Source organism: Eriocheir sinensis, chromosome 22 (genome assembly GCF_024679095.1).
Source record: "Eriocheir sinensis breed Jianghai 21 chromosome 22, ASM2467909v1, whole genome shotgun sequence".
Lineage (NCBI taxonomy): Eukaryota > Metazoa > Arthropoda > Malacostraca > Decapoda > Varunidae > Eriocheir > Eriocheir sinensis.
In genome coordinates, this window is record NC_066530.1 from 11,372,860 (window position 1) to 11,386,717 (window position 13,858).

At 39.2% G+C, this 13,858-nt stretch overlaps 1 protein-coding gene across 1 annotated transcript; it reads left to right on the plus strand.

Moving 5' to 3' along the window:
- The first annotated feature begins 20 nt into the window (after window positions 1-20).
- On the plus strand, window positions 21-12,374 carry LOC127002056 (actin-related protein 2-like). The gene is made up of 7 exons (XM_050867426.1): window positions 21-180; window positions 1,229-1,339; window positions 4,352-4,567; window positions 4,821-4,981; window positions 5,365-5,584; window positions 6,520-6,753; window positions 7,728-12,374. The coding sequence occupies exons 1-7, from the start codon at window positions 133-135 to the stop codon at window positions 7,923-7,925; spliced, it is 1,188 nt and encodes a 395-aa protein (XP_050723383.1). The 5' UTR covers window positions 21-132; the 3' UTR covers window positions 7,926-12,374.
- The last annotated feature ends 1,484 nt before the right edge of the window (window positions 12,375-13,858 follow it).

Consider the following 13,858-nt stretch of genomic DNA (forward strand, 5'->3'; position numbering starts at 1 on the left):
ATTTTGTGTGTCTTAGCGTCCCGAGAGCGAGATTGTCCCGGCGCGGGGGAGGGAGAGTAAGAGGAAGAGGCGGCCTGGGAGGGGAGGAGCATCTGATAGTCCTGTGCCACACCTGCCCACACCTGCCTCGCCATGGACAGCAAGGGCCGGAAAATCGTCGTCTGTGATAATGGGACAGGGGTGAGCATCTGCAGGCCCCGGGGGCGGCGCGGGAGGCGTGGGGAGGGCGTGGAAGAGGGAGTGGTCTGGGTCGAGGGGTGTGGGAGGTGAAGTTTCTGCTGGCGATTGCCTGTTTTAACGTTACTTGAACTTCCTTTTTCACTCTTTCTTTCACTTGAATGTTATCTAGATGGTGTTTGTGTACTGCAATGGGCCATAGGGGAGGAATTTGTATTGTACTAGATTAATTTGATAATGACACTGTGGCCGATTGCCTGTTATGATGTTATCTGAGCTTCCTTTACGTCCTCAAGTCCGCCCGTCGTGCTGTAAAGGATAACTTTGTGCTATGTGAAGTACCTCATGCACAAATAACACACTGGAATATTACTCAGGAGATCTGTGTGTATCCACATACTGATTACTTACATTTTTCGCCAAAATTTTGGCTTAGTGTGTAGTGCTGCATCTACTCATGTCCAAAAACCTGTTACTTTGATCAAATTTCAAAATTGGGTAAATAAATTTATGGATAAAAAATTAAATGAATACTACTCCCCACGGCCATCATCAATTTCCCTCCTCCTTCCCTCAGAGACAACACCAGTGGCAGCCGCCAACCACACACCACTGTATTTCTTTCTGTTGCACATCACTTGTTTGTGAGATTAACTTCTAATATGGCGTGTGTGAGTGTGTGTGTGTGTGTGTGTGTGTGTATGGGGGAGAATATTGAGGGATTTATTTGTTTATTTCATTTTGGCAGCCAAGCACAGGTCAGGTGTGATTGTTAGATTTAGTTAGGTTAGGTTTGGCTAATTTAATTGTTTATGATAAGTACATATATGATACGGTTCATGCTGGTACTTCTAATCATTTGCCGTGAGCACACCGCTTCTCTCCCTGGCTTACTTTTCACTACCAGAAGGCTATTATTGCATTTTGTCACATTTCCCTACATTAACATCACATTTCCTTATATTTACAACACATTTACCCTTCATAGGGGCGACAATCTTCAAGGTGCTACGACACATTTACTAATCATTTTCCGCTGCTTCCCTTTCAGTTCGTCAAGGTGGGGTATGCCGGCTGCAACTTCCCAGCTCACATCTTCCCTTCGATGGTTGGGCGGCCAATCATCCGAGCCACCAACAAGATCGGCGACATCGAAGTGAAGGTACGTTGCTGCGGAGCCCAATGCACCTTGATCAGCACGGTTAATCCATCACTTTGTACATTCCTCAAGGAGTCTGGCAAACCATCAATTCTTGTATAACTCATTTACCAACTATCTGCTGCTGCATTGTATTCATAAAACTGAGCACTCCCATTATTTTCAAGTGCCTTTTAAAATATCGTGTGAACTCATAATTATTTGCCTCGACATAAGCAACTTCACATTAGAATAGAGGTGACATTTTTTTTTTTCTTTTTTTTGTATGTGTGTGTAAGTTCAAGAAAGCCATATTATGATCAAGAAATGTGTGTATTTTTCCAATTCTTTGCTGCTTTATTTTATGGTTTTGCAATTTCTTTTCAGTCGCTCCGCTGTGATGACATTACAGGTTTATTTTCTTTATTTGTTGCAGGGGTTTATAGGTGTAAGCACTTTTGAGAGCAATGGTTCAGGTTGTATTACTTCCGTTTCCAAGAGTGATTTGTTATTTACCTGCCTTGCCCTGTCGAGTTTTATACTTTGGATTATTATTAATAGTCTACTACCATTACTATTATTAGGGTATGTTTGCTATTTTATACACACCCTAGAATTTGGCAAACATACTCCACTACTACCACCATTACTACTACCACTACTACTACTACTACTGCTACTACTACATGTATCTTAGTGTCGTTGCTGCTTAGTGGTTTTGACGTCAAGCAGCTATTTTCCCTACAGAACATAGTATAACAACTCCCACTCTCTGCTAATGTTACTTTTAAATTACCATACACAGTATAATAGGTTCTGATAAAATAAAAACCTGCTTTCCATTCCTAAGTACTATGTTAGTGAAGGACCGTATTATTGTAGAGTTCTCCTTGTCACTGCTCAGTACAAGACATTCATAATACAGTAAAACATAAGCTAACAGCATTATAAACATGTTCGTCATTCCCAAATTTTCTGCTAGTTAGACAACTTAATATAGTTTCCTTTGACATAAGAAATTTATGATAGTGTACACAGTAAACTATAGGCTAACAGCACAATAAACCAGTTAACCCCCATGGCGTCGGAACATTTCCCACCCGTGACCCCCCCCCAGCGTCGGCACTTTTCAAAAAATTTTTTTTTTTATTATAAGAAAAAAAAAAAAAAAAATAAATTTAAGTTTCAGTCATATTTTTTTTTTTTTGCACACTTTGGTTTGGTTGATGATTTGATTTATTGATTTAGAGCAAGAGAAGTTAGCTCAACTCAAAAAGTTAATTAAGTAGTAAGTACCTGCAGTGCAATATATATGAGAAAAAAAAAATTTGGTAATATTAGCCTACATGTCTTGTTGTAGGCTATGATGACTTCTCTTCTTTCATCTCAATGAAAATATATATAATTCTTATCTGAAATTTTTTTTTATTATTTATTTTTTATTTTTTATATTTTTTTATTTTGAATTGAGAGATTGCGAGAATTGAGTCATTATGTCAGTCGCCGCATAATACTGCAATAAATAATGAATAGTGTGAAAAATGAAAAAGTCAATGAAAAGTGTCAAAATGACTGTGTCGTCGTGTGTGACGTACGATGCAGCGCCGACTCAGCCTACGACGCTAGTGCATATAGCCTGTGTGTGCTGATGTGCAGCCTGTGATGAGGTTAATCATTCCCAAATATGCCATTAGTAAGTCAACACATCAGCTCAGCATGGATTGGCTTGTATATGTCATTAGAGCAATAATAATATAAAAGAAGAGAACACAACATAACTAATCTAAAATTACTATATATGTAGATGATAACTCATTACAATCAAGCCTTCATTATCAAAGTCTTACATTCTATACCACCATATTCATTTTAATTCCTGAGTGTGTATATGTACTCGCCAATTGTCTTTAAGTATGTGGTTTGTACAACGATCAGTCTACCTGAACTCCACCAACAAAATAACCTTTTTTAATAGATTCAGTCAGTGTTTCTGTGTGCTCTTGATTGTTACTAAGTCGAGCAGTCCGAGATCTGGAGTGTTTTATGTTTGTGTGTTCTTCGTGTGATTAATATGTTGCTTTGTACACCCTTTGCTTGCACTGGAAGGAGTGGGCTCACTTCCCTGTAAGTAGTGGTGAGAGAGAGAGAGAGAGAGAGAGAGAGAGAGAGAGAGACTTTGTGTGATTGTTGTATCTTCTGTTTGATTATGACTAGATTTGTTTCATATTAATTTTCACCCCAGACAAATATTTATCTCACATCTTTGTCTTCAAATGGGACAATGTAAGTACGTAATTGCTTCAAATGTTCATCAGGGATCATATTTTAAAAGATGACGCAGTGTTTTTTTTTATGTTTTGTAATTAATTTTCTACATGCACGTTGAAGGTTACAACTCAGTGTTATTTTTTTCTTGGTTATATTATTTAATCAGTGACTTACAATGTTTTCTCTGGTGTGGAACACTGCATTTGCATGTCTTAGGCCTCTATATGTGTCTTATTGTGTCATTGTTGTGTCAGTTTGTCACTCATACAGACAACTTTCGCTCAGTATTTCAATGGACGTGATTAAGTAGCTAGTTTACATTTAACCCTCCTCATACTTTGAATGGAAATGCAAGATACAAATGCACCTTTTGATCTCTTATTATACACTGTTATGGTTGTATTCCAAGCTCTCCTCAGGAAGAGTCAGTTATTACCAGTGCAAAACCAGTGGCATCTTCTAAACTCTTTTCTACCTTTTTTGAAATCCTGATACTTCACTTTCAGCTACTTTTTTTCTTGGCCTGTTTGTACCATTCATAGAGTAACAGTTTATGTGTTGGATTTAGCCATTAGCCCATAACAGTGGTTCACAGAAGCTTGTAGGGAGCTGGGTATAGTGTGCTAATTCTGGAACTGACGTCGAGGGAATGGCCAAGGAAAGGAGAGCTTGTAATATGACTGTTAAACCTTAGCCTTTCTTATATTTCTCAGTGCTTAGATTTCTTATAAGCAAATAACAAATCTTAGCACACCACTTTAATAACAGGACCTAATGGTTGGAGATGAGGCCAGCAAGCTGCGGTCAATGCTGGAGGTGACGTACCCCATGGAGAACGGCATCGTCAAGAACTGGGACGACATGTGCCATGTCTGGGACTACACCTTCGGCCCGGAGAAGATGAACCTGGACCCCCACGAGTGCAAGATTATGCTGACTGAACCGCCCATGAATCCCATCAAGAACAGGGAGAGGATGCTTGAGGTAACCACTTGTCCAGTGCTGGTGACTGGTCCTTCCTGGTGGCTTTATTATGGTGGCTTTATTAATACTCATTCTCTGGATATGTTTTTCCTTATGGGGAATATAACAGCTCGTTTGGAAGGAAGATAAAAAAGAAATGGGGGGTAAGAGAGAGGCGCAAGTCCAGGATAAAAGGAGTGATGGGGTGTTTGTGGAAAGGAATGGTGAGAGGTATACAAGAGGCATTCACACTAACAAAACAACGTCCCCACAGATGATGTTTGAGAAGTACGGGTTTGCTGGTGCCTTCGTGGCCATCCAGGCGGTGCTGACCCTATACGCACAGGGCCTCCAGTCCGGTGTGGTGGTGGACTCCGGTGACGGCGTGACACACATCTGCCCCGTGTACGAGGGCTTCACGCTGCCGCAGATCAGGTGTGTGGCAGTGGGAGGGGGAGGGGGAGCATAACTGGCAGAAGTATGTATAGCAGAAAATAATAGGGACTTTGAGAGGTAATGTGTATATGTTTCATAAATGAAGTGATATTTTTAAGTGAGGTAGCATGTTATAGTAAGACAAGACAGCTTCAGTCTATCTGTCTACCTACTACATCTCCGTCAACTTCCCCCTAATGTGTTGGTCACAGCCGAAGTCTTATTTCCCCTGGTCCTTGAAGCTTTACCATAAGTTGAGGATTGTTTTTATCAGAGTCACTGGAAGAATCTTTAGAACATGGGTGGCTCTAAGTAGCAGACCTGTGTGTGTTCTATAGCAGAGCCTTCTCACCTCACACCTCTTGTCAACTCTACGCCCACAGGAGGCTGGACATTGCTGGCAGGGACATCACCGTGTATATGATCAAGCTGCTGCTACTGAGGGGCTACGCATTCAACCACTCGGCAGACTTTGAGACTGTGCGCATGATGAAGGAGAAGCTGTGTTACGTGGGCTACAACATCGAGCAGGAGCAGAAGTTGTCCACCGAGACAACCGTCCTTGTCGAGAACTACCAACTGCCTGATGGACGGGTTATTAAGGTTAGTGGCCGGGTTATTAAGGTTAGTGGCCAGTGAGGGCGATGATGAGTGTATGTAGTGTTATTGAAGTTACTGTTAATGCTCCTGTCGGCTATTTGATACATTGCTAAGTTTGAGGAAAAAGATGATGATGGTTATAATGATTCTCTGAGTGGTGAATTACTAAGGTTAGTGTGTGTTGGTAAGGCTGTTTATCAGGTTTTGTCTTCACTTCCTTTACAATGGTACTGATTATTATTATTATTATTATTGTTATTATTATCATTATTATCATTATTATTATTCCTATTAAGGATATGTTATGGCCCTTAATGGTATATTTCCTCATATACCTGTTTAATAAGTGTACTATTTATGTTAAGGTTATTATGTTATGACTTTTAGTGCTAGATTTATATATAACTGTTGAATGAGTGTACTATATATGAAGGTTATGTTATTAGTCCCTTTGGCTTTTTTTCTTTATATGACTTCAGTCTGGGTGAGTTATTATGGCCACACATAGGTAGCCAATGTCAAAGAACAATTAGTATTATGTAGTGAATTTTTGTGAATTATGAAAAGCAGAAAGATGATAATATCATGGCCTGTTGCTTATTGTTAATCTAAACCTTGAAAAGCACAGGATTTTTTCTTGAGAAATTTTTCAAGACAGTCCTAGAATACAGTAAGCATTTATACAGAGGTTATACACTAAGGTGAATTCTTGATTTATCTCAGCTTTTTACCTTTTTACCTTTTTACTTAAATTCATATAGGGTGTTGTTTTTTGGGGGGTTGGGGGTGTATGAGGTGTGTGGCTTGGGGTATAAGATGAAATGCCTTTCCTGATGCACTTGATGGCTCTACACTTCCACGGCTTAATGGTTACTCTGACCCACTAGACCACCACATGATACCTGAGGGCACCATCCAGCCTTGTGTGTGCTTTCCAGGTGGGTGGAGAGAGGTTTGAGGCCCCTGAGGCACTGTTCCAGCCTCACCTAATCAACGTGGAGGGCCAGGGCATCGCCGAGCTGCTCTTCGACACCATCCAGCGCTGTGACATTGACATCCGGCCGGAGCTGTACAAACACATCGTGCTCTCGGGCGGCTCCACCATGTACCCTGGGCTGCCCTCGCGCCTGGAGAGGGAGTTGAAGCAGCTCCACCTAGAGAGGGTGCTCAAGGTAAGGCCCAGCAAGCATTACACAAGGAGTTTAGTGAAGATCCTGTTGGCCACTCGTCTCTACTTTCTTTTGTAGGAGCAGCGGTTGTGGGCATTTTTGTTTTTATGTATTTTTGCCCTTGAGCTGCTTCCATTACTAAAAAAAAATGTTCAGCAGTTATATTTTGTTCCAGTCCTGTTTCTAAGTTATTTTACATCTTCACTCACATATCATTTTTTCTTTGCCTTCTTCTTTGGCTTGATGTACATAATGAAGAGTGAATGTGGGATTTACTGTTGATATCTTCCCCCATAAGTTATTTGTGCATGTATTTTTTCACCGTATACTTTTTTTCTTTGCAAATATATGAAACATATAGAAGAACTGCATTTGAAGGAAGAGCAAACACAACTATCCTATATATGCAGAATAGTGTTGCAAAAAAGGTAGAAACAAAAAGTATAATAGCTTGAATTTCCTGTGCAGGGATATTACCAAAAGAAGCAAAGAGAGTATATCATTGTTAACTGTCTGAATTAATTACTCTATTTGATCTCTTTTTTTATTTATTTATTTATTTATTTATTTATTATTATATTTTTTTTAGCTGCATGGTTTTTTCCCCATTTTATCTTTACTGTAAAAAAATTACATAGCTATGAACTACCGTGCATCTCCTCCACCTCAGGGAGACATGGAAAGGTTATTCAAACTTTTATTTTTTATTTGGTTATCACTTTAAATACACAAAGGCATAGTACCAAAAGAAGCAAAGACAGACATAGGGTATATTATTCATTATAGTCTGAATTGATTACTACTGACATTTATATTTGTTTAGCGAGCAGAGTGTTATGCTTTTATGACTCAGTTTGACATTTGTTTTATGGTGAGCAGAGTTATGCTTTTTTTCTATTTCCTATTTTTTTCTTTCTAAACTGTAAGAAATAACGAGATAAATATTAACCCTTGTGTGTACCTCTATTCCACCTCAGGGAGATGTGGAGAGGTTATCTAAGCTCAAGATACGCATTGAGGACCCTCCGCGGCGGAAGGACATGGTGTTCATCGGAGGAGCGGTGCTGGCAGACGTGATGAAGGACCGCGACAACTTCTGGATATCCCGGGAGGAGTACCAGGAGAAGGGGGTGCAGGTGGCCCTGGAGAAACTCATGCCTGGTGGCTCCTCATAAGGAAGGCAGTGCTAGGGTGACTTGTATGTACTTGTTGGTGGTGACTTGTTGATCGTGAGTGTGGTAATGATGAAGTGTGTCCACCCGCTGGTATGTGTCGTTCCACTAAAACTTCTTCTTATGTTCTTATAGTTGCTGTACACTTAAGTTGGCCCATGAGCCCTGCCCCCTCTTTCATGGGAACAGGAACTGATTCGTTGAGTGACAGGGGCTTGGAGTTAGGAGTTAATGATACTATAGTTAGAGAAAAGGCAGGCTTCTGGACTGACTTAGTGTGCAATTGCTTCAGTACTTATATTGGGAAAAGTTTATTGCTCCTGGAAACTAAAACGAGAATATTGTTGTTGAAAATAGTGTTTGTTTAGCAACTTTTGATTCAGTGCTATTTTTTCTTTTCCCTATAGAACATTAATTGAAAAAGACACCCCAGAAAATAGAGGTGGGGGATAAAAACAGGAGAAAATCTACAGAGAATAAATCTCTTAAGGGAAAAAACAAGTTCTCTGTGAAATTGAGTTGAGGCAGAAAAATTAATGTGTTGAAATACATTTACAAAGTCTGACTGTCAACCTTTAGTTTTTACACCTCAGCTTGATTTTCCAAAGTAATATATTTTCCCGATGTGAGTACTGATGGGAACGGCATGTACGAATTGGTGAACAGATCCTACATGTGTACTTTGCCCTCCCTCCCTCCCTCCCTTCCTTCCTCCCTTCCAGCCTCCCCAGCCCCCACTGACTCTGCTCAGTGAGGGTGTTGAAGTTAGTCATGTATTACAGACACACTGTTGTCCCTGAGGCCTGTTGTTCTTCCCTCCCCTCCACCCACAGACCTCTTCTGTTGGAATATGAGGCTCAGACTATCTGCTTCTTATCCTGCTTTCTCCATGATTAGTACAGAGTATACAACCTTTGTGAAAGTTTGTATGTCTCTCGGCCATGGGAGGTTATGAGCCATTGTGGCAGGGGTGTAGCTGGAGGCTTGGGGGCCCACAGAGGCTTAGCTCTATAAGGGACCCCTCCAGCATCAGGGAATCTTCCAGCCCTCCCATAATTTTTTGTTTCATTAAAGGAATATATGTCCTGCGATCCATCTAGGTGCCTCCTCCAATGCTGGCCCTGTGGTATGATAAGACAGCCCCATGACACCTCCCCCTCAGCTACACCACTGTATGTAGGGCAATGTAAATACTTCTGTCAGCATGAGAAGAGACCAAGTCTTTGCCATGCTCTCCCTGCTACACAAATCTTTGGGATGCTGTCCCCGCTACATGGTAGTAACTTATTATTGTCACAGTCTACGGGGGGTTTGTGATGACACAGTTGATGCCTTCACTCTATGGATCGTGGCCAGTCTTCCACCTCAAGGTACCAAGGATGGCTTAGGAAGAAAGGTTTTGAACACTTTGACCTTACTTGTTTGTTATGAGAGAATGTGAAGAATGTAAGGTGTCATGGCTGAATGCTTTATTTAACCTACACATCTTTTTTTTCTGATCATCCAGCAATATGTTGTGCAAAGTCAGTGAGGATAATGATTACATCTTTTTCAGCCATCATTCATATCAGGATCTATATAGTAAGTGTCTCCTAAAATATTTGTTTTCTAAGCAAAGTTGTCAAACAAAGAAATATTGAAGGTGATTTAGTGCACAAACTGTTTGCCTATGTTAGGATAAGTGCTTCTGTCTGTGTTGCTTCCTTCAAGTTCATTTTTTTTCTATCATTAACACATCACAACTATTTTTCATCAATTACTCTTTTTTCTACCATGCATCATAGTTTTTAGGATCCTTTTTCCCTCCAGCTTTGTATCCTGCTGCCAGGAGGAACTTGTGAGGCTGCAATCCATTCTAGTATTTCATATTCTCTCGGTAAGCCGTAGAAAGTCTTGTTGTAGCACAGTATGAATTATTTGAAATTTATATAATGCACTATTTTCAAGTGTTTGGACCAAAATTATTATGACAGTTACATAATTTATATAATCCTGCACTATCTTTTATGCATTTATCTAAGTAATACTATGTTATAAAATTTTCAACATTTACATAATTTTGCTCTTTTTGATTAGAGGAATATTTTGTTTAGGCAAAATTATAACAATATTGAGTGTGAATTAGTTTTTGAGGGGTTTATCTCCTCCAGCTTCATTACATAATATTATGCTATGCTGGAATACAAAGTCATTACGAAACATCTCAGTATTCCTTGACAAACCATAACGTTCTTTCTGTGTCCTAGTAAGGCACGACACACAGGAAGTTTCTGGGTTGAAAGGGTTAAACCAAATTTGTCAGAAGAGCAACATTATATAATATTCATCAAGCAGCCATCACGCTACATATGGAGAAAGGTTAGAAAGAATTAGTTTGGTAAGGTGCTGAGGTTATTTATACCATTCTGTGGTGGTAGGAAATAATGAGGTATGGAGTTGTTATATGCAGCATTCAAAGAGCCAGAAAATATGACCCCCATCAAGAGATACATTGATACAATTAATCTAGGTCATTCCAACTACAAGGGAAATGTGAATGTGCTTTTGAACACTGATCTTTGGTCCAGGAATCACCAGCACTTCCTGTCTTCTATCACTTCCTTTTCCTTTGCTTTCATTTTCCTGCCCTTCTCTGCTTTCCTTCACGCACCAGAGGATAAGGTTTTATTTCTGGAGGTTTTAGTAACAGAACACTTTAAGGTATCCTTAAATTTTCTTCTGCAGTATTTCTTTAATGCTTGTTTAAACCATTGATATAAACCAGTGCTCCTCAACTTTACATTATTCCAAAGGTTGTATATACAGTTCACCAAGTGATTGGTAGCAGTATTGATACTTAGACTTTTTATTATTCTCATAGGTGACTTGAAGAGTTAGTTTATTTATTCATAAGAGTTTAATAGTTTTGCCTAAACAGCTCTCTCATACCTAGGCTTGCTTGCTTCTTCTGCTACTGTGGTATGTGTGTGTGTGTGTGTGTGTGTGTGTGTGTCCCAAAGTAAATGATTTAGGTAAAAATTAATTACAAAGCCGGTGACATCTGGATGCTGGCTGGACTGCTACCTTACCCTCATCACAGTCATTGCTGCTTCACCGAGAATGAGTGCCAGTGGGGTGTGTTCACTAGTTTGTGCACCATCTCAGCTACTGGCAGGGAAAATTAGCTTTGTCTTACCAGAGTTGTGACACATTTGTAGAAGAACTCAGTGTAGAGAATCTAAATGATTTCTTAGTTAACACATTTTGCTTATATTCACGTGAGTCATGGGTGGCTGAAGTGATATGTCAAATTCAGCATTTACTATACTGTCAAGCTTTATTTTGATTACTTCAGTTTTATAGTTTTGTTTAATCTTCTCTTTTTGTTTACTAGTTGGAATGGTGCATACAAATTTATGAACATACCCTACATATTTTTATTAAAGGACAGATGGCCATGATTAATGTTAATTTACTAATGAACAGCAAAGGTACCATTTTCCCTATCATCTTTTTTTATGAAGAATCCAAACCTATTTACCTAGTTTCAAGTCGATGAACAGGCCTTCTTCTTTAGGCAATGCATTCCAGTTCTTTCATGCAGTACTTTACTTAGAGTTGTAGAGTTTCATTTTTTCTACATGATGTTTTTATAATTTTTTTGAGGTTCCTGTTGTCTGAGAAATTCTGAAGCATAGGCCAGTTCCACAGTCCAGTACTACTACCCAGGTACATTCAGCAAAAAAAGTATCGAACACCTGTGAGTTGATTGAATAGGATCTAGCCATTGGTACCCACATAACCAACACAACTCCATGTTTATAGATTTTGCTCAAATTCTACTCAATCAACACACAGGTGCTCGATATTTCTTTTTCGTGATTGTACCTTTGTGAGCACCAAAACCAGATGATGCCTATAAGTTTGCTGGTTTTCTTCTGACCACCAAAGAGTGCAGGGATTTCTTACACAGTATTTGATGTTTTCTAGGAAGGCTAACAAACTTGATACTGTAAAAGAGATTACTGAAGGCTTTAGTCATTTAAGTTGGGTGCTTATGATTTTTCTTATAAGTAGTTTTCTATAATGTACCAGACTACAGAAATTTTTTCTTGTATAGCTAGCTAGCCTCTCTATGACCACTTAACACTGTACTAGATGCATTTGTATAGTCTTTGGTGCCTGATAGAAATCCTAACAAACTTGAGTCAGTTGGTCAGGGCACTTTCAAACAAAGCCACAGAGTTGGACAGGTTGATTAACTAGGCCTACCTGTTGTGTTGGGTTGTGAAACTGGCCTATGGTGTTGTTCTTACTTAGCCAATGTTGTAATGTTTTCCTATTTTCCACATGATGTTTTTACAATGTTACTTCAAGATTCTGAGAAAAAAAAATTCTTGTCTTATGGGAAATTTAGAAACATTTTGTCTCATGAATATGTGATTTGAGTAATATAATAAACACTTTATCGAATTACTTTTTCCATGCAAGCCAGTCAATTTGATTCAAGGTTAAGGTTATTGAAATTGTACTTAAAGTGTGCTTAATGAATTCAGGTTTAGGCATATAATTATTATTATTATTATTATTATTATTATTATTATTATTATCATTATCATTATCATTATTATTATCATTATTATTATAGTAGTAGTAGTAGTAGCTCTAGTAGTTGTTTGATTTAGATTTTTTATTCAGTAGGTATACACGCATCTATTTACATACATATATAGTACATATAAGTAAACACTTGCTTATTATTTTCGTCATTGAAAACATGAAGAATTTTATATGATTGTGTAGGAGAGAGGAAGTAGTAACAATTATTATCAAGCTATTCCTTCGTATGAGTAGGCCGATGATTGTTGCCTGAGTCTGGGGAGACCTGGGGGAAATTAAACTCAGTACCCCAGTACTCGCAGTCACCCTTGTGTCTTGGGCTCAGGTTACTGTGGGAGTGGGTGGGTGAGTGTACCCTTGCATCTATGACTTATAACAATAATTTGATTTTTTCTCTGGTATCTGTTCTTTTTAGGATCAGAATTCAGTGGGTACATTTTTCCCTGTTATTTTGTGTGTGCAAAGTCAATAGTCTCTTATGCAGCAGAAAGGGAGTGGTAATCGTATTCTGTAAAGTCACATCTAATCTATTTATCATTTATTTATTTTTAGGGTGATGCAAGTAATAGGAGTAGAAATATAGCAGAATATTAGTTATGCTAGAAGAAATAATATGGACAGCAATGCTATTTCTACTAAAGTTAAACAATTGAGCACTTAGTATTTTCACAAGATTTCTAAAATATACCGTAAATCACTCACGAATGAGCCCCAAATCTAGTCCCCCATTATGTTCTCATATGTACGTTCATTCTTTAGGCTCCCATTGCGTATACTTTTGCGCGACAGAAAATGTGGCTTTGGGGGAGACTATACCAGTGGCTCTCAAACTTTTTACTTCCACGCCTCCTCTAGGAATGGGTCTTCTCCTACACGCCCTCTCAAGGAATGGGTCTTCAGTATACTGTTATTAAAATTTTTCATTCGTTAAAGCCGTCTAATCCCGTGTATTTTACCGGTAAAGTGAATATAGAGTCAACAGATTCACTAAAAGCACATTAAAATGTACAACAAAAAGTAATTTCAGTGAGTGGAAGGAGTGACGCGAGTGTTTCTTTCTATAGTTCTAGATTATTTATCTTCATGGGGCTACAAGATGAAAGTGAACACACACACACACACACACACACACACACACACACACACACACACACCGCTCCGTAGCTCAGTGGTTAAAGCTCTGCGTTTCCAGGTTTCGCGGCCTGGCAGGCAGAGGATCGAGCCCCATTCAAGCATAGGCCTTGGCTCGGGCCGAGTTTATCCCGCTGACAAGGAGTGGTCACTCCACCCTAGAGCAAGGGGGATGGGGTGTATGGTGTGTTAAGGTCCCGGCAGTA

Coding starts and splice junctions, on each gene's coding strand:
- LOC127002056 (XM_050867426.1), top strand. CDS start 133: ATGGACAGCAAGGGCCGGAAAATCGTCGTCTGTGATAATGGGACAGGG. Junction 4,982..5,364: donor TTCACGCTGCCGCAGATCAG/GTGTGTGGCAGT, acceptor CTACGCCCACAG/GAGGCTGGACATTGCTGGCA. Junction 6,754..7,727: donor ACCTAGAGAGGGTGCTCAAG/GTAAGGCCCAGC, acceptor ATTCCACCTCAG/GGAGATGTGGAGAGGTTATC.